The following is an 18,311-nucleotide window of genomic DNA, read 5'->3' on the forward strand; positions in this document are numbered from 1 at the left end:
ACACACGCACGCACACACACACACACGCACAAAAGAGCAAACCAGCAAATGTTTTTATGAAGTTATGTGTTATTAACAATATACAATAAAGTCGTTTTTTATAAATAAAATGAATAGATTTCACATTAGGACAGACAGCACAAAAGAAATAACAAAGTAATCTTTCAACAAGGCTCTGTGTGAGATTATAAATAGTTTTTGCTCATACAAATGGGCAACAAAAAATAAAGAATGGGAAGACTATTAGGGCAGATAATAATCACCAAATATGTAGCCTATGATCAGAGAGGAGAACCAAAGTGTGAACTACTATAATCAAAGCGTTCCTTGTCTTAACCATGGCAGGAGCAGAATCCAGGGTAACAACTTATTTTCCTTTGGGACGGCCTCATTGCATTAATAACTCTGGTCTTTTTGACTCAACCTTGTTGGTAAATGGATAGTGGAGGGTTCAACATTGTTATCTTAACAATATGTTCATGAAGTATCCCGTTGGTATTTACACATGGCAAACTGAAGGATGTTGTGCCGCATGCTTCACCTTTGGACCTATTTTACAGTTGTGCAAATGTGTGTTGAGTGTGTTCTGCATCTGCCAAGCCTCAAAGTCACGTAATAAAAAAGTGTGCTGAAATACACAATGGTATATAAACAGATATAATGTTTAGACCAATCAGGAAATTACTGTCCCTAGTGTAAGCACACAGCTCTGAAACTAATTCAGGGGTTCCAGTTTTGGCACTTAACAAACCTCTCGTGCCACTAGTAGATTGAGAGAGAGAGACAGATAAATACTGTTGGCGTTTTCCTAAACAACTAGCCCCTGGGCTTTCTCAGCTAAATTTGGGTGGGTGATAAAACTGGCACTACAAGATGAACAGCCAATTGAGAGATGAGTCAACAGTAAGGTGTTGGTTGACCTGGGTGGAAGACGGGCGTGGTTGTCTTATGATCAAAATGGCATTCAGTTGACAAAGCATACGCCATGTCATTCAAGTGCCTATTTTAGTCGCCCATTGAGCAAACAGAAACAAGGACAGAAGCACCAACAAATAGTGGCCTTCCGTCGACAACCCAGAAAGAAAGAAAAGACATGTATAAATCCAGTGCATTTTCTTGATAGACTAGGAATCCGGTATTTTAACATTGTCAATTCAAAGGGGAAAAAAAAAGAAAAAAAGTAAACCTAAAACCTGACATGTCCTCAGAAACACCTCCTAATTTGGTATTTACAGTGAAGTGTGATCTAGCCTGTGTGCTTCCAAGAATACAAAAGGAACCTCCTACATAATACTTGGTTTTACAACAGCAGAAATGGGAGCAGAAATGGACAAATCTACAAAAAGAAAGAAAGAAAGAAAAAAGCAAACCCTGTAGAAAATATGCGCTTAATTTAAATCTTTAAATACTGTACATATCACATAGAGCTTCAGAGCTCTAGGTCAGTGGTCAATCCACCTCGCCATACGAGGAAGTCTTTGCTCAAATAAACTAGCAATGCCTGAACAAAATGGAAGAGGTAAATAAAATATATTTTGACAATGTATTATTATTATCATCATAGTTGTTGTCGATGTGCACTGTATCAAACCTATTGTGTATTTTATCACTGGCCGGTCCACGGTTCACCTGTAGGCCCATGAGGACACGTGGTCATATTGAACCACACCAGTTTCCGTATGGCTCAATGATGAGTTGGCAGTCTGTGTTGATTTGCTTGGAAACCTCAATATGTAAACGATGACGAAAGAACAATTTGAGCGACGTCTTACAAAAAGTGGGCGTGTTGTATTCCACACACACACACACACACACACGGACGCAGTGCGTGGACATATGTGTGTGTGCGTGCTGTGAATTCCTGTCGTGTGAGGAGGCATTTTATTCGTGAGGTTTGCCGGGGCAGAAGCAACTCTGGAAAATTCACACTGCAAGCATGAGGTTATAAACTTTGAAGAGTGGGCCTATTTTTACAGATTCTCCTATAATGTCTCCTTCTGTCCTATAAGGTCTATTTCTAGACAGCTACCGTTGTTAATTATCTTCCCGTATCGTCTTTAGAAAGGTGCGGGCCTACATCGCAGGCCTCTCTCGCTCTCCAGTGTGCGACTTGTTGCGTGTTGGGTACCATAGTGGTCAGGGAGAGCTCACCACAGAAAGATCCTGTTCAGACATGGCGGCTCCACCCCGCGCCAGATCCACCAATCAGAGACCTCGGGAGAAAACCGGCCTCTCCAACCGGCTTCTAGTAGTCCAAACGTCACCATGACTAAAGGAGGACGGACATCCGGGACCTCCGCTTCCGCTTTGAGTTCGGCGGAGACACTGAAGGTGGATGTGTGGTGGAGGGAGGAAAGAGAGGAGGAGGAGGAGGAGGAGGAGGAGGCTTCAGTCCGCTCTCCCTGCCCCCTCAGGCTGCTCCGGGCGCGGTGACGCTGCCCGTCCCCGTGGTGAGCAGCAGCACCACCAGGGCCAGCCCCCCCGCGGCCCCCAGCCTCTTCAGCAGTGGCCCCGTCTCCTTGGGGATGGCCACCAGCGCCAGGTCGTTGGTGATCAGGGAGATCTCGTGGGCCACGCACACGAACACGAAGGTGCTGACCAGGATGTTGAGCGAGGGGAAGCCCGGGATCAGCACCAGGATGCCCTTGGTGTCCGCCGCCAGCCAGATGTGGTACTGGCAGATGAACAGCTGGGGAGAGAGGTCGGCGGAGGTTAGAGCAGGTTGGGGGCGACGAGGTTGAGGGAAGGAGTGCATGAGGAAGGAGGGAGGGAGGGTTGGGAGTGGGTGAGGGAGTGAGGGAGTGATGAAGGAGGGAGTAGGTGAGTGAGGGAAGGATTAAGTGTGTGAATGAGTGATTGAGAGGCCACTGTAGCAGAGGCATAAGAACAACTAAAACACAAGCAGACACCGAGTCAAAGTGGGTTGTGCAATCAGTGATTATGTTAACGGTCCAGTAGGTGTTCAAACACATTGCCTTGAACTAAAAACATAACAAAAGCAGGAAGTACCAAAGCGCATTTGGCAACGCTGAAGAACAAAATGGACAGCTCATAAAATAAAAATACAACCAATGCATTCCACGAAGCCGTCATACCTCCAAGGAAATCTTCCCGAACCAGGCAAAGAACGAGCTATATACAGAGCGGGCGTAGCCTGGAATGTTCCTGATTAGGATGAACGCCAAGATCTGCGGAGAGACAGAGAGACCAAACAGGCGGTAAGACAAGTGAAGGGAACAAAATTATGAGGAGGCAGTTGAGAGCGTAGCCATAGAATGAGAAAAAAAAACAAACATTGACTGGTACCTGCACCACCGAGATGTAGGGATGCATCTCGTTGCACTCAGTCTTGTTTTTGCAGCTGCTCGCCCATATGGAGTACGCCTGAGAGAGAGAGAGAGAGAGAGAGAGAGAGAGAGAGAGAGAGAGAGAGAGAGAGAGAGAGAGAGAGAGAGGAGAGAGAGAGAGAGAGAGAGAGAGAGAGAGAGAGAGAGAGAGAGAGAGAGAGAGAGAGAGAGAGAGAGAGAGAGAGAGAGAGAGAGAGAGAGAGAGAGAGAGAGAAGGGGCATTCACACTCTTGTTATCTCTTAAACAAAAGATGGCGGGATAGAGCCAGACAAAGGAGCTCCAGTCATAGAGGTGGAGCAGAGGGATGGGTCACTCTCACTCTTACCAACAGCGCAGACAGCGCCAGGGCCGCTACTGAGTGGCCTACTCTACTTAGTGGCTGTTTGTGGGCCGCTGCAGTAAGACAGGGACACATGGGAGACTGAGCTTTGAGATCCGGTTCTCCCTTTGGATTGTACAACTACTACATCTGCATTCAGTTCCTCCGTCCAGCTAGTGTTTAGAAACAAGGTGGCCGCTACGTGATGAGAGAGAGGAGCTCCCCGGTTGGTGTGGTTGCGTGGGGGACATACCATGAAGGAGACCACGGAGAGGCAGAGGAGCAGGTTGGAGATGGTGGCTGAGAAGAGGGCCTCTCCTCTGCCTTCAAACATCCTCTGGCTCTTCTGGAGCACCAGGTAGATGAAGGCAAACACCATGCCGTGGATCACCGCCTGCGTCACGCAACGGCATCGTCCGTCAATGAATGAGTAACGTGTGTCTTTACATCATACATCTTGTGGCAAACTAGGGTGCTTATTTTTATGATCCATGTTTGCAGCTTTTAATTTCATAACAAGTACCGGTAGTCGCATATCGCAGGGGGAAAGAGGCCCACTTGTCAAATGTGTCAATATATACAGCGGTAAAATACTTTAAAAAGTTGAAATAATAATTAAACTGTGTTATCCTATTTAATTGTTAGAAATAATAATAATAATAATAATTTATATTTATAATAGCAAAAATGTATAATCATTGCAGTGAACAGACGTGTTTTTCTGTTGCCACAGGATGCCACATGAGGCTGTTGTGGTCAGCTTAGTTCCCGGTTAAGCGATATGCGTCTTGCCCTAGATTGACTGCAGAGTGCTCAGTGTGTCGTCATCATGAATGTTTTGCCAATGCACTTACAAAACGGTCCAGCTTCCACCTGAACCACCACTCATGGATGCTGCCGTTGAGCTCAAACAGCTTGGAGAGGGGCCACACGGAGAAGAGGCTCTGGAAGAAGCCCTGGGGCACAGCGCGACAACACACACACAAAAAGGTCTGGCGTCATGGCAACGTCACAACAAGGTGCCCTGGGGCTAATGGAACAAATGACCGTGCGGGTTTGCTCACCTCCGAGTTGGCAAAGTAGCAGATGAGCAGCAGGAGGCCTAGTAGTTTTGTCAGGATCCCAAGGTGCCACATGCCACTGCCTGCTCAAAACAAACCAAAGTAAACAAACAAAAACAAGGCATATTCATTAGTGAACATTTGTATTGTCCACACTTGGATTCCATTACAATCCAGATGTCTGAAGATTATTCGGTGCATTTGACTTCATCCTTATTTTTCTTTCCAAATACAAAGATTGGAGTAAACAGAGTTCCCACAAGATGAATATATACGCTCTGAAACGAACCTTAAGCTAATCCTGAAAGAATCCAGTTTAGAGTTTTCCCTAACCAGTCCCAGCTTTGCATCTTGTAGAATGTTGGTGTATTTTAGTGTCTCTCTTTTGTTCAAATTTCTAGTCTAGGAACAGGCCAGTGCCTCTCATACTGATACAAGGTGTTATTTCCAACATTCTGCCATTGTTATGTCTCAACCAGGTTGAACCGACCTGGTCCTCTGGGACATAGCCAGGGCCATATACCTTATCAAGGCTGAGAGTGCTTCTGTTTACGTGTTATTCATGTATCCTCTTTTTGTATAATACTCGCCCCAACCCTTTGGTTCGGTGAGAAGAGGGTTCGACAGCCAAGGAACACGTCTATTCAACCTAAGTCTGTATCTCGCTGTATTACATCCTGGAATAAACCATCTATTCAACCCTCTGATCCAACCTGTCAAGTTGCTTTGATTTCGACTTCAAGAATTACTACTATGACGGAAAATACACAACGCAGAGTCTGTCCGAACAGTTTAGAAATAAGCTGAAATCTAACAATCTGAATGTCCTGTATCTTTCTCACCTATTTCTAAAACCCTACTGGTCCACAAGAAGCCAGTGTCTGCGTGGTGAAGTGAGTGTCAGGAACCTACCGTTCGCCCTCTTCTGGAGGACCTGGGGCCACAGAGCCATTGTGGCGTAGATGATGACGAACCAGAAGGTGACCAGCGGCACAAAGTAGTAGAACTGGTAGGATCGATCCATCACCGCACACAGCACCAGCACTAAGAAGTTCAGACGGAACAGCACCTGAGCACAAACACACACACACATCCGTCAACATCAACATCATCATCATCATCATCATCATCATCATCATCATCATCAATGTAAACAAAACAAGACCATCCTTTGGAAACCATACAATGGGAACTGCACTGCTCAATGCCGCAAAGCACTGCAAAGGGTAGTGCGGACAGCTGAGAGGATCAGCGGATGGGAATTTCCCTCCTTCCAGGACACGTACAAAGCCCGGTGTGTCAAGAAGGCCCTCCGAATCATCAGGGACCCCAGCCACCACAACAACAAAGCGTTTGAGCTGCTGCCGCCTGGGAAACGGTACCAAAGCCTCGGGGCCAAAACCCAGAGCATGAGGAACAGTTTTTCCCTGAAGCAGTCAGGCTCATGGGGGAATCCAGTACCCACAAACCAACCCCACCCATGATACCACAAGAGACTATTGAAAGCCATATTTACTGTAATTGCAACATTTTTGCACTGCACTGTATTTTGGACAACAATCCACCGTGGATGGTTCCACTTCCACTCGATCACTTTACATTTGTTACTTATTTCTGTAAATTATTTTTTCAACATATTTTTACTTATTTTATATATTTCTAATATCTATATACTTTTTTTACTCTTGTGTACAAGAAGTATGTAATACTAAGAGTGAAGAATAAGAATGTAATAGAAGTAATTCTGATTCTGATTCTATGTCTCTGAATCAAGAATATTATTTACTCAAACTACACGGATATAAAACGTAAACCCAAACAATGTACGATATATACTCATGGGGAAACTAAACCCATCATCAAAGGGTCTAAATTATTAATTAGATAGTTTATACCTTTTAATCAAACTCTACAGAACATGACATCTACTTAAATTTACATATCCTGAGGCTAAACCTATGCATGGTGTTACAGCAGAGACAGACAGACTGACAGACAGAGAGTACGTCGCCCTTGACGACTAAACGATTAAACAGTATTCCTGTTGTCGACCTCCTCCTACAGTGTTGATTGTTGGATTACCTGGCAGAACAAGGCCGAGCTGTAAACTCACCTGGCACACTCTGTAGAGTCCAAAGTCCCCCTTGAGCCAGAAAAACGAGAAGTGTCCGTAGCCCGTCTGGAAGAGGTATGCCGCCACCAGCACGCGCACGTGCATGTACACCGGAAGGAACTGGAACATGGGAATGATGTCATTGGTATGGCACACAGCGATTGTCATACATCGGGACGTGTGACGATTTCATCATCGGTTGCTGACAGTTGCAGAGGAGAGCAAATAATGAAAAAAGTAGGAGTAAGCATAACTTAAGCGATAGCAGAACTAATGCTTGAGAGAGGAAGAGGAAAAGTGGAAGGACTCACGGCGCTGGCCCCAGATATGTGGTAGATGAGAATAACCAGCTGCATCCACCCCTTCCACTCATCAGTCTGTTCGCGGTTTAACAGCTTTGTCTGTCGGGCAAATGGGGAGACGTAGCCATTTGTATATACAATATATATATATATATATCTTTGTTTCAGCACTTTATAATTGTCAAGTCGCTGCGTCTGCCTAACACCCAAATGAGAAACAGCTGCAGTCTCCGTCTCCCTCACCTCCTTGGTGCTCTCGTTGAAGAACAGCCCCAGAACGACGACGTACACCAGCGGCACGAAGAAGGTGGCGTGCGTGTAGAACTTCTGCTCCTTCATGAACGTGTCGGCGCGGTCGCAGAGGTAGAAGTACGCCATGATCACGCCCATGCGGCACAGCGCCTGGAGCGGCGCCGTGAGCCCTGGGGGGCCCGGGGCCGTGGTGGGCTTCCTCTCCTCCAGGCTCTCCACGTCCGGGGGCACGGGCCGGTGGCGGTGGCGGCCGTAGCCCATGGCGTGGAGCCCCAGCAGCACCAGCGCGCAGCCCAGGAAGACGCACACCGCCAGCTTCTGCAGCAGGCTGGGGGGCCGGGCCCCCTGGCAGCAGGAGCCGTCGATGGGCCGCGTCCGCTTGTTGCACACCGCGTTCATGAGGATCATGGCCCCCTGGGGAGACGAACGGCGGAGGGTCAGGAAAGGGCTGCGTCTCGTACAAATGTCCCCTTTTGGCGGAGGCATTTTTTTGAACAAAAAAATGCTGTTCTACTTGTTCTGCTCATTCCTTTCGATTTGTTTGGAGTTATTCAAGTTAGCCAATAGCGGCTCAAACTAACCCTTCTCCTATAGATAGATACTTAACTTGCCTTTTTCAACGACGAGGTTATAACTTTTTTCAAACCCCTAAAAAGATATTTCGCCCTCTAGCCCCAAGTCAGACCCTCCAGGATGTCAGGCTGTTGCCATTTGCATCTTCAACGCAACATCAACCAATCACTGCGAATTCAGTGCGGGGGTCGCAATTTTAACCAACCACCCCAACCTTCCCGCAAATTTGACCAATCAGTGGCGTCGTCTTGAACTGACGTCGACAAACAACCTTCCGCGTTTACTACTTCAAGCGTTTCAAGCATTCATGCAGCATGTCATGTGAGCGTCCAACGTTTCACACTTGCCGACCAAAATAACTGCGAAAGATCTCGAAGAGGAGTCGGCTTAGCTCAGGAGGTAGAGCAGTTGTCTTGTAACCGAAAGGTTGTTAGTTCAATCCCCAGCTCCTCCTAGCTGAGTGTTGATGTGTCCCTGAGCAAGACACTTAACCCTAACTGCTCCTGACGAGCTGGCTGTCGCCTTGCATGGTTGACTCTGCCGGTGTGTCAATGTCGGTGTGTCAATGTGTGTATTGAACGATGTAAGTGGCTTTGGATAAAAGCGTCTGCTAAATGCCCTAATTGTAAAAGCAGTATCCTGGTAGTTTACATGAGAGCGGGGGAAAATTATTTTGCACTGCATGCAACTTTTTGGAAAAGCTCACGCAACATCAGGCATTTTAGGCCTCAACAATCTCAAAAAAGGCCCGCGAAATCCTGGAGGGACTGCTAAGTGATCCCGAACCCCCACTCCCACTCCCACACCCACACCCACACCCACACCCACCACATTCAGGGTGCCCTGGGGGAGGTGCAGGCCGTCCGACGATTGTACGATGGTTTCCATGGCGGCCTGGCGCGTGGCCGCCAGCAGCTTGACCCGGGCGCTACGCTTGCTGCCGTTGAGCGCGTCCGCTGCCGCTTCGTTGTACAGCTCCAGCTGATGGTTGGTGATCATCTTCCGGTCCGCGCTCAGCGCCTCCTCATTCACCGGGTCTGGAGAGGAGAGAAGGGGAGAGATGGAGGTGGGAGAGGGAAGGGGAAAGAAGAAACAGGGGGATGTTAAAAAATGCATATAAAAAGGAGGAAAACTCCTCAATATATCACTTAAAAAACAAATAGTTGATTCGCCTGGACGCTCTTATTCCTATGTGCCTTAATTAATGGGTACATAAAGCACTCAAAATATGTGTATCATTTATAAAATGTCTCCAAAATAGTGATAAAGTCCAGTTTTTGGCAGTAACAAGTGTTTTCTAACGCAATTCGGCGATGACGTCACGTTGGGGAGACGTGGTGGAAGGTAGCCTCAGCCTATATATCTAGTGACAGCGATTATGTCGTATTCCGATTCCGTATTCCGAAGGTTTATTTGTTGTTATCAGCTGACATTTTGCGATGAAAACAATATCGAGTTTGAGGTGTCAATCATGGAATATTGCCCAATAACCCGAGATAGCGGGTTATTGGGCAATATTCCATGATTGACACATCATTGACACATCAAATTGCGCCATCTTAGGAGGTTCACGTGTAGCATATACTAACTATCTATAATATCTATGTATCTGTATAATCTGCTGAACACCCTCTTACTAGTCTCTACTCTCAAGGGTCTCAATGTGGCTTTGGTCCGTGTCTCCCCAACGTGACGTCATGCAATGCATTCTGGGGGAAATGAGAATCAATAGCAAACCGCTAAAATAGTAACTACTTTTTCGTATAACATTGCGCTTTGCGATACCTAACAACATTAAATACAATAAATAACAGTTTAAATTAGAGCTGTCAAGCGATTAAAATATTTAATCGTGATTAATCGCATTAATGTCATAGTTAACTCTAATTAATCGCGATTAATCGCAAATTCTTTTTCTATGCTAAATATCCCTTGATTTTTTTGTCCCATAATTCTTCTCATTTTAATTCTCTTATCAACATGGTGAAGTGCATCGGCTTGCCTTGTGCAAATGATTTTTTATTGATAACAACATTGGCATATACACTGATCACAACAGGACGATACAAAAAAAGAGCCTATAGTGAAATTAAACGACTGCTTTGAACAAATGTCATTTGAACATAGCTTCTTTGTTTTGAGCCAAAGAAAAAAAAAAAAAAAATTTTTTTTTTTTTTTTTTATAAAGTAATTGCGTTAATCGCGCGATATTTTTTTTAACGCCGTTAAATTTGGTTTGCGTTAACGCCGTTAATAACGCGTTTAACTGACAGCTCTAGTTTAAATCTTAAATACCAACAAGCTAATTGCACAAATTCGTTGGAAAATAAACCCTGCAACACGGCCTTTAATATTTTACGCTTTACAAGAATTAGTAATCAACTGCCATAGAACCCACACACAAACAAAAACACACACAGGAGAGCTCACCCTGTAGGACCCAGTACACCTCTGCGTCCTCCGCCAGCCTCTCCAGGGTCACAGCCATGGTGGTCAGGTTGACCCTGTACCGCTGCAGGGTCTCGCTGCTGCCACTGTGCAGCTTGATGGACCACTGCAGCAGGGAGGAAAGTCATGGAATTAATCAACGTGACGCAGAATCCAAGACTGCCACCCGAATTGTACTGCTGTTGCGCTGGTCCTTCTTGCTTTTTTTTTCTTCAAACAAACATACCGCAGCAGCTCCGAGCACGATAACATCTGGCGTCGATGATCGGTCCTGTGAGGGAAAGAAAAAAAGTAAAAAGGGAAACAGTGAAGAAAAGGTATTCTTAGCATAACCCAAACCCTGCAGTGGTAGGTCGTTTTGACTCACCTGAGTCCATGACCGCAGGCGCTCTTTCATCGAGTCATTTGCCTCTGGATACCAGAAGAAGTCCTAGATGCAAAGCAGGCAGAATTAGGTTTAGTTAGAGAACTCAAATCCTACTCATAGATGTACTGTATTCGTCTTGCTGTCAGTGGAGGCATGGCGAAATGACCATTTGTGAATTCATCTCACCACGTTGGTTGAAGAACTGTCTTCGTGAAAGGGAATGTCTTCATGCTGACGACATGAAAGAAAAGCAAGTAAGTCAAGATGAGGCATTTCCTTGCGTCATTCCATCCATAGAGTCAGTTAAATAATTAGCATTTACACAAATGTGCTTTCTGATGCAGTGGTGTATCTGTATCCATGGCCCAGTTTTGAATTTCTTCTTTGCTGTCAGACTCTACCTTGTTTCCTTCTTCCTTGCGCTCTGGGTCGATTATTTTGGTGAAGGAGTAGGAAAGCTGCCTTATTCTGGAGTCACCCACAAAAGCCACTCTTTTGTCAGCAAGACAGCTTTTAGAATCACTGTATAGCCAAAAGGACACAAAGTATACACAAGTCGCAATCTTAATATCGAAAAACTAAAAGCCGGCCAGGACAATGTCTTGTATTATATTATTGTGATATTTGAATACAATGCATTGAATCACTATCCCTGCTGGCATGCGTGCGGCAACTCACGTGCTTTTGTACTTGTGCATCATGCAGCCATAGGGCTGCCAAACGTTCTCCCCCAAGTATCGTCCGCTGGACAACAGCCAGTCACATGTGTCGGAGCCTGAAGACATTGCACAAGAATCTACCACATCAGCCAAAGAACAACGCACCCATAAATTTGTATTCATTTCCTCCTTCCATTTATCCCGTGCTACTGCCTGAAATAGGCAAATAGGTACAAAGCCCCTGGCACCTCTCTTTGGATTTGTTTAAGAGATTATACGTATACAATGGTGCGTTCACTTTGAAGCTATTGACATTAAACGCGAATTGTTGGGGGATAAATGTGCTGTTTATGTTTTCATACCTTTTGACATTACGTAAATGGCGGTTGCTGTTATTTGTACTAGTGCATGTTATTATCGAACTACTACCAAGTACCTACTACTACTACAATTCAGTGCATGCAGCTCAATTGTTTATACTATTATGGACGGACGGGTCAACTTGTCGTTTATTAATGATTGCATTAAAAAGTGTAGGTTTTTGCTCTTTAAATAAGCCAGTTATGGCTATGCTATGTGCTCCAACCCTACTGGACGCTATGCTAACAAAACATACAGGACATAAAATGAGTTTATTGACCCCCAATTTAAGCACGCAATATAGACAACCCAAGTGTGTGTGCCCAACTAAAAGAACAGTGAATATATGTAGCCTAACGCCTATACATGTGAACTGGTATAGCGTTACCCAGTCAGCCTGTACCCATACCAACTAACCGCTTTACGTGTCGAGTATCATGTAAACACAGGACCTCAGCTAGCTGGTTGGCTAAGCTAGCTCTTCCATCACAACGTCAACATGAAGTTGAACACGGCTACTCGATGGTGGAGCCGTTTAAACGACCTAGACAACATAGTTGACGATTTACACCTCTTTAAACGTAGCCGAGTGGGAAACACATCAACATGCGAGGCATATCCAACACTACGGTGGCTAGTAGGCGCTACGGGGGGACATCGAAACACTGGCTTCCTTGCAGGTGCGAGATTCTCATTTACAGGCGAACACTTACCCCCATAATATCGGGAAGCGGTGTGGATGAGAAGCAGCAACACGACGATCACGGACGATATCAGCTTGGCATTTTTTATGTTGAAATACTGATTTATTTCTCGTTTGCCTAGGCTATAGGCCAGAACCGCCATCTTTTCTCCTCCATGACAACAACCAGACGGAGGGGATGCGGCGCAGAGCTCCGGGACCCCGGGCACGGTTCGTGCGTTCACGCCCCCGCTGTCTGATGCCGCTGCTGCTTCTGCAGCCGTGCGGTTCGGTACTCCTTCCTGTACATCTTCTTTCTCTTCTTCTTTTTCTTCATACGACCCTTGGGTTTCCTCGTCCATCAACGCAGAGTGAAAGCAAAGAAGAGAAGACAACAGTTGAATAACATACAACTCGCATGTCAGTAAAGTGCGGGTACGACACTGTCCGACTACGACACTGTCCGACTCCACTACAACTAGTGCGTTCCTTAAGTTAGTATATGAATTGGTCGTTTTGAATTTTTTTGTAAGGGCCAAGGAGGAGTTACAACTGACAGTACTGTGAATCCCCGCCCTTATTTCCATTACATTGTTTGTGGCTGAATGATACACCGCCACACAGAGGTATTTAGTTCGACTCACCAAGTTGTACAGATGAGCAAACTGATTACCGGTACTTACATTATAACAACAATAATTATTATAATAACTACTTGTAGAGAACCTTTCAAAAGCTGACTACGGATCCATCAATTAAAAATAAATAAAGGAAAATAATTGTTTCGATGTAGATATAGCTACCATTATATTAACTAAAATCCATAATTTTTATCTGAAACAAACTAGGGATTACACACTGCGATAGAACCACATAAAGTTTTTTTCAAGGAAGGAAATATTTTCCAATCAGAGGTCATTTGTGGATACTCTCATGTCAAGGAATCCAACTAAGTAGTCCTATTACTGCAATTAATAGATAACTTAAACAAACGGTGTTCAAAACGGTGTAGGTTTGGCTTGAAATATGATACAGCGACATATGGGTCGGGCTGGAATGTGGTGTGCCAACAATTAAAGCAGTAATCGAAGGCTCTTTGTTTTGTTATAAATATATTATATTCTGAATAGCGTTATTTCATAGGATCTAATTGATCTGATTTATTTACTTGTAGGGATCAATAATCATGTAAAATAATAATTTGGAGGCATTTAAGTACAGTGTACGTCAAACATTTATTTCCCTATAATTGCAAGAACATTTCAACTTTATTAACATATATCTTGAAACATATCACTTACATTTTGAAATATAACACAATGAAATTGTGTAAAATAAAACTGTACCATAAGTTTACTCTGTGTCATAAAATAAAAAAAATAGCAATGAAAAGACTTTCTGCAAATAAACAGGGGCGTAACTCTTTGGACTGCTACTAATTGGACCTTTAGTGCCCTCCTCCTGGGTCCTTTGCGGCATTGAAATAACGTGGGGTGCAATAACTAGTGTACAACTAGGTGGCTGTGGAGATTGGCAAAATCGGACACTGCCAAGATAATTAGTGTGGTGGTGAGTTACGACCTGTGTTTGTTTGTTCAAATAAAAGGCAGCTCTCATATTAAAGGGGACATATTATACCACCAGGTGTGAGTGTGATTAGCCTTACAAGCTGTTTCGAAAATCTGCCCCATATGACATCACTAGTGGGCGTGTCCACCTAGATCTGTGCTGGGTAGATGAGCAACGTTTACTTCAGTCCACTGGGTAGGTTGGTAGAATGATCTATCCAGCACACATCTAGTTGGACACACCCACTAGTGATGTCATATGGGGCAGATTTTCAAAACGGCTTGGAAGGCTAATCACAGTCATACCTGGTGGTATAATATGTCCCCTTTAAGTAGTGTACGGAGCATGAGACCGTTTAAACCTGACACCTGTGTGGTTCCTTCTCCGACGCTGCAATATCTTCTAAGCGAGCATCAGGGTTAGTTTTCCTAACAGTTCGCACATTTACTTACTAATTGCTGTGTTTGTTAACACTAGCTAACTTAATGGTTACAAGCTTCCAGGCCAGGGAGAGGGATCAACGTTAGCTGAAGTCAAGACCACATTCTAAATCTGCTGTCAAAATTATTCATTGTCAGTTTTGCGGCCATGCATGTGACACTAAATTGATGTAAACTGATGACTACTATTTGTTAGGCACATGAAAATTCAAATTTGGAATCAGAGGATCTATTCCGAGATCACTGTTACATATAAAAAAAAAGATGAACCAGTGCCTCTGTTTCTTGGTTACAATGAGTGGGAAGGAATAAAGTATTCGCCAATTAAAAGTCACTTCTCAAGTGTGACTCTATTAGACAGCAAGTTCATTCCCACAAGCAGAAGATGCGTTTTGGTAATTGAACAAAAGATATTTTGGAAGATGTATGGGTTGGCACTAAAAGGGCAGGAAATCCGTTGTTTCAATGAAATGATAAAGCCTTGGGTCTGACACTATCAGGAGGCCTTTGAAGTGACCAATCCACTTGGCTCAAGAAGCATAAGAGAAGCATTCGGTTCTTCACACTTACCCAGACTCGTGCCAGTCTGGATATGGGACAAGATTCATAGCCGAATGGAACCTGAAGTGTGACAACTTCTGTTGTGACTCAGACACGTTGAACTAACTTGTGCGCCTGTTATCACCAGAAGCCAGATAGCCCGCTGATCCAGGAGGTCATCCAGGTCATGCTCCTGAGCCACCGAAAAAAAAAAAAAGATGATGGTTGAAAAGTTGATGCAGAAGGGAGTCAAGAGCAGAGAAGAACTGAAGTACGTGCAGTAGGAAAATATGGTAGATTATATTATATATTTTATTATTAAATGCCTTGATTGCTGGAAATCACAAGGTGTTTGGCATAATTAAAACTGGTCTTGTGGTACTCCTCTCCAATGTAAAAGGACATGTGATCGGGAGGGGAGTACTTTTTGACTGAGTGAATCAATAAAATGTGTTTTCAGATGCAGATGACAAATGCTGTGCTATAACCTCTCCCAAGCAGCCTTCTAGCTATGCTTTCACCCCAAAGGTGAAGCAAATATTCCACCTGCTATTCGTGCGAGTATACAAGTTTGATCGCACAAACTTAAACACTGAAGATATCCCACACTCAGAGATGGCGTGACCTTAGTCAACGTGCCGTGTAGATTATGAAGCTGAGAACCACACGTCACAGCCATAGGCTGATAACAACCAAACTTTGGGCGCCCCAGAATCCCCTGTAGTGATAGGAGTCCTGAATATAACCTGCTACATACAAATACATACATATTATCTTAAAAAAAACACTGTAGTGGTTGTGCTAGCAGTCAAATGGATAGGTGGTTGACTGGCTTTCTAAATCAAACTGTCTCGAAGTCCTTAGGATACTATTGTTGGGTATTTAGTGGGATCATTCAAAATACCCTCACCGTGTACAGTTAATAGTCAAGGTATCTGCTCTCTGGTGATGAAAACTCTGGTTTATTGTCGAGCTATGTCGCTAGCTGAGTTGGCAAAGGTGGTAGTAGTGCTAGCGGTCTCTTGGTTCGCTGGTGGACTTTAAGGTGCGTTAACCTTGCAAACACTCCCGGGGCCGGGGCCGTTATATTTTAAACACAAATCCCTGTTTTTGGAGTGCTTGATCCTTCAATAGCCTCTTATTAAATTAGCATCCAGATCATTTTGGTCATTTAGACTTTCTGAGGGTATTTCTCATGAGGTGAGGGAGGCAGGTGGGTGCAGGTTCAACGTGATAGTAAAACATTTTTAAGAGTTGGTCCCTGATTGCTCTACATATTGTTGCCCTTGCCATAGTGCCACTGTAGGCAATTGCCTAGATCGCCTATGGACGCACCGGGGCAAATACCTTTTTGAAAAATATCCAGAGTAACTTGTGAGTGTTGTGTTGTGATGTGAGAGAGCGTTTTTGCAGGGAGTGCCTTTGCAATTACTTACTCAGACAGGCACTCCAGCTCCCCTGATACCTCGGCTGCCAACATTCCAAGACAGTTTGACCTTTTGTGAACCTTTCTAACAAGTCATGGGCCTTGGTGCCTTTGTCAGAGGGTTCAGGCGCTATACTCTTGGCTGGTTAACACACTAGTTTGACAGGAAGGTTTCAATGTGCTGTGTCTGTGTCAACTTTGCTCTCAAATATTCCCCAAAAAGTTATCAAGTGTTCCTGCTTCATGAACGCACTGTATTGAATCATGAATCGAAGCAGAGGCAGAGCATACTCTGTGCAATTACACAGTGGACATGGAGATCTACAGGCTGTTGTCTTTTGATAATGGCTTTAGATTCAGAATATGTGTCTGTCATATTGGCAGCCCCATCATATGTCGGACTTTCTAATCCTGACATGTGCAGTTCATTCAGTGTTTGATTGAAAAATAATACATATTTAAGACATGTAACAATCTTTCCTGGCATGCGTAAAAATACCAGGGAGGTTGTGAAGGTGGTGCAACCTGTTCTCATTTCTTAAATTCACTTGACTACATTGTCCCAGTAGTTGACACACTGACGTTTTTAATACAGCAAGTTGGCAATTCCAGTGTAATTATTTTGTGATTAATTGAGAAAATAGCAAAACCATCATTGCTCTCCTCTACACTAAAAGCAGCAATAAATCCTAAAATAAAAGAAAGTATGCAGTAAGATAAAAGCTTCATACTGTATAGGTGTGGGGGGACGTGCGACGTCTGGCCTGCAGGGGGAGTATGGGCAGGTTGGGAGCGCACCGGATTGGCTGTGGGGGGATTGGACCTAAGTGCGAGCAGGTGTCAGCACTCAGGCCAATCAAGGAGTGTTTGTACTTCTGTGCCTGCTTTGTGTTGTAGTGAAAGAGGAATCCAGGAAGGATCGGGAGCGGAGAGACAGGGGCGATTGCCGCCAGAGATCGCCTTGAACGCACCCTGTGACCGCTTTGAGCGGAGTTATGATTTATATTTAAACGACTTGTGTTTTGTTGGACTTGCGAGCGATCAAAATAGAAGGACTTTCTATCGGAAAAGCAAACCTGGTGTCCAAGCGCTCTGTGAACCCCGTACAGTGGAGCCCAACATCGGGATCGAGCGCAGGGAAATGGACCAGTCCCCATTGGGAAACGTACTCGGGCACCTGGCCCCCCTGGAACTCCTCGCCTCCGGCGGACGCGGCGAAGGACCCCGAGGGGCGGGACCCGCAACGCACATACACGTCCCGAAGATGGGGGAGGCAGACGACGCGGAAGCCTTTATCAAGACCTTCCAGGGGGGTGGCCGAGGTCTCAGGGTGGCCTCGCCCGGAGTGGGCGCACCGTCTCCTGCCGCTCCTAACAGGAGAGGCGCAGCTAGTGGCCCACAGTCTGCTGGCCGGGGCCCAGCGAGACTACGACGCCATCACCAGGGCCATCCGAGACCGGCTGGGCCTCTACCCGGAGGAACATCGCCGGCGGTTCCGGGCGCTGGCCTTCAGTGAGGGGGAACGACCCTTCGCCTTCGCCCAGCAGCTGAGGGACCAGGCAAGGAGGTGTCTGGTCCCAGACCGGAACACGGCGGAGGACGTGGTGGAGCAGGTGGACCTGGAGAGGTTCGTGGAGTGGCTGCCGGCTAGGACCTCCGCCTGGGTCCGGTACCACCGGCCGAGTTCTTGGGTTGGATTGGGCAGGGTTTCCACTGGCTGTTAGGGGGACTATGGGGGTGCGGACGCGACCGGTAGGGACATGTAAGTCGTGTACTGTGTTCTGCGCCAAGGCGGGGGCGGCCGACGCTGCTCAGGGATCGGGGAAGGCGGGGGATTCCCAACCCGAGGTCC

At 45.4% G+C, this 18,311-nt stretch overlaps 1 protein-coding gene and 1 long non-coding RNA gene across 2 annotated transcripts; one reads left to right on the plus strand and one right to left on the minus strand.

Annotated features, from left to right (window-relative positions):
* Positions 1–49: 49 nt before the first annotated feature.
* Positions 50–12,879, minus strand: casd1 (CAS1 domain sialic acid O acetyltransferase 1). The gene is made up of 18 exons (XM_030347568.1): positions 12,516–12,879; positions 11,462–11,558; positions 11,185–11,305; positions 10,970–11,014; positions 10,784–10,846; positions 10,643–10,687; positions 10,399–10,522; positions 8,797–9,005; positions 7,387–7,809; positions 7,153–7,242; positions 6,842–6,961; positions 5,641–5,797; positions 4,732–4,811; positions 4,522–4,623; positions 3,921–4,061; positions 3,307–3,384; positions 3,096–3,188; positions 50–2,689 (listed from the first exon to the last, which is right to left on the minus strand). Exons 1-18 carry the CDS (start codon positions 12,844–12,846, stop codon positions 2,411–2,413), a joined length of 2,598 nt encoding a protein of 865 aa, XP_030203428.1. The 5' UTR covers positions 12,847–12,879; the 3' UTR covers positions 50–2,410.
* Positions 12,225–13,840, plus strand: LOC115535966 (uncharacterized). The gene is made up of 2 exons (XR_003974584.1): positions 12,225–12,482; positions 12,628–13,840. It is a non-coding gene; the product is annotated as an uncharacterized LOC115535966 (long non-coding RNA).
* Positions 13,841–18,311: the final 4,471 nt, after the last annotated feature.

This window comes from Gadus morhua, chromosome 22 (genome assembly GCF_902167405.1).
Source record: "Gadus morhua chromosome 22, gadMor3.0, whole genome shotgun sequence".
NCBI lineage: Eukaryota > Metazoa > Chordata > Actinopteri > Gadiformes > Gadidae > Gadus > Gadus morhua.

What these genes read in the sequence shown, in the direction of transcription:
- casd1 (XM_030347568.1), bottom strand. Translation starts at nt 12,846, where the DNA reads ATGGACGAGGAAACCCAAGGGTCGTATGAAGAAAAAGAAGAAGAGAAA. An exon ending in GCCTGCGGTCATGGACTCAG is followed by an intron (nt 10,688 to 10,783) that starts GTGAGTCAAAAC and finishes TTTCCCTCACAG; the next exon opens with GACCGATCATCGACGCCAGA. An exon ending in GGTGTACTGGGTCCTACAGG is followed by an intron (nt 9,006 to 10,398) that starts GTGAGCTCTCCT and finishes TCTCCTCTCCAG; the next exon opens with ACCCGGTGAATGAGGAGGCG.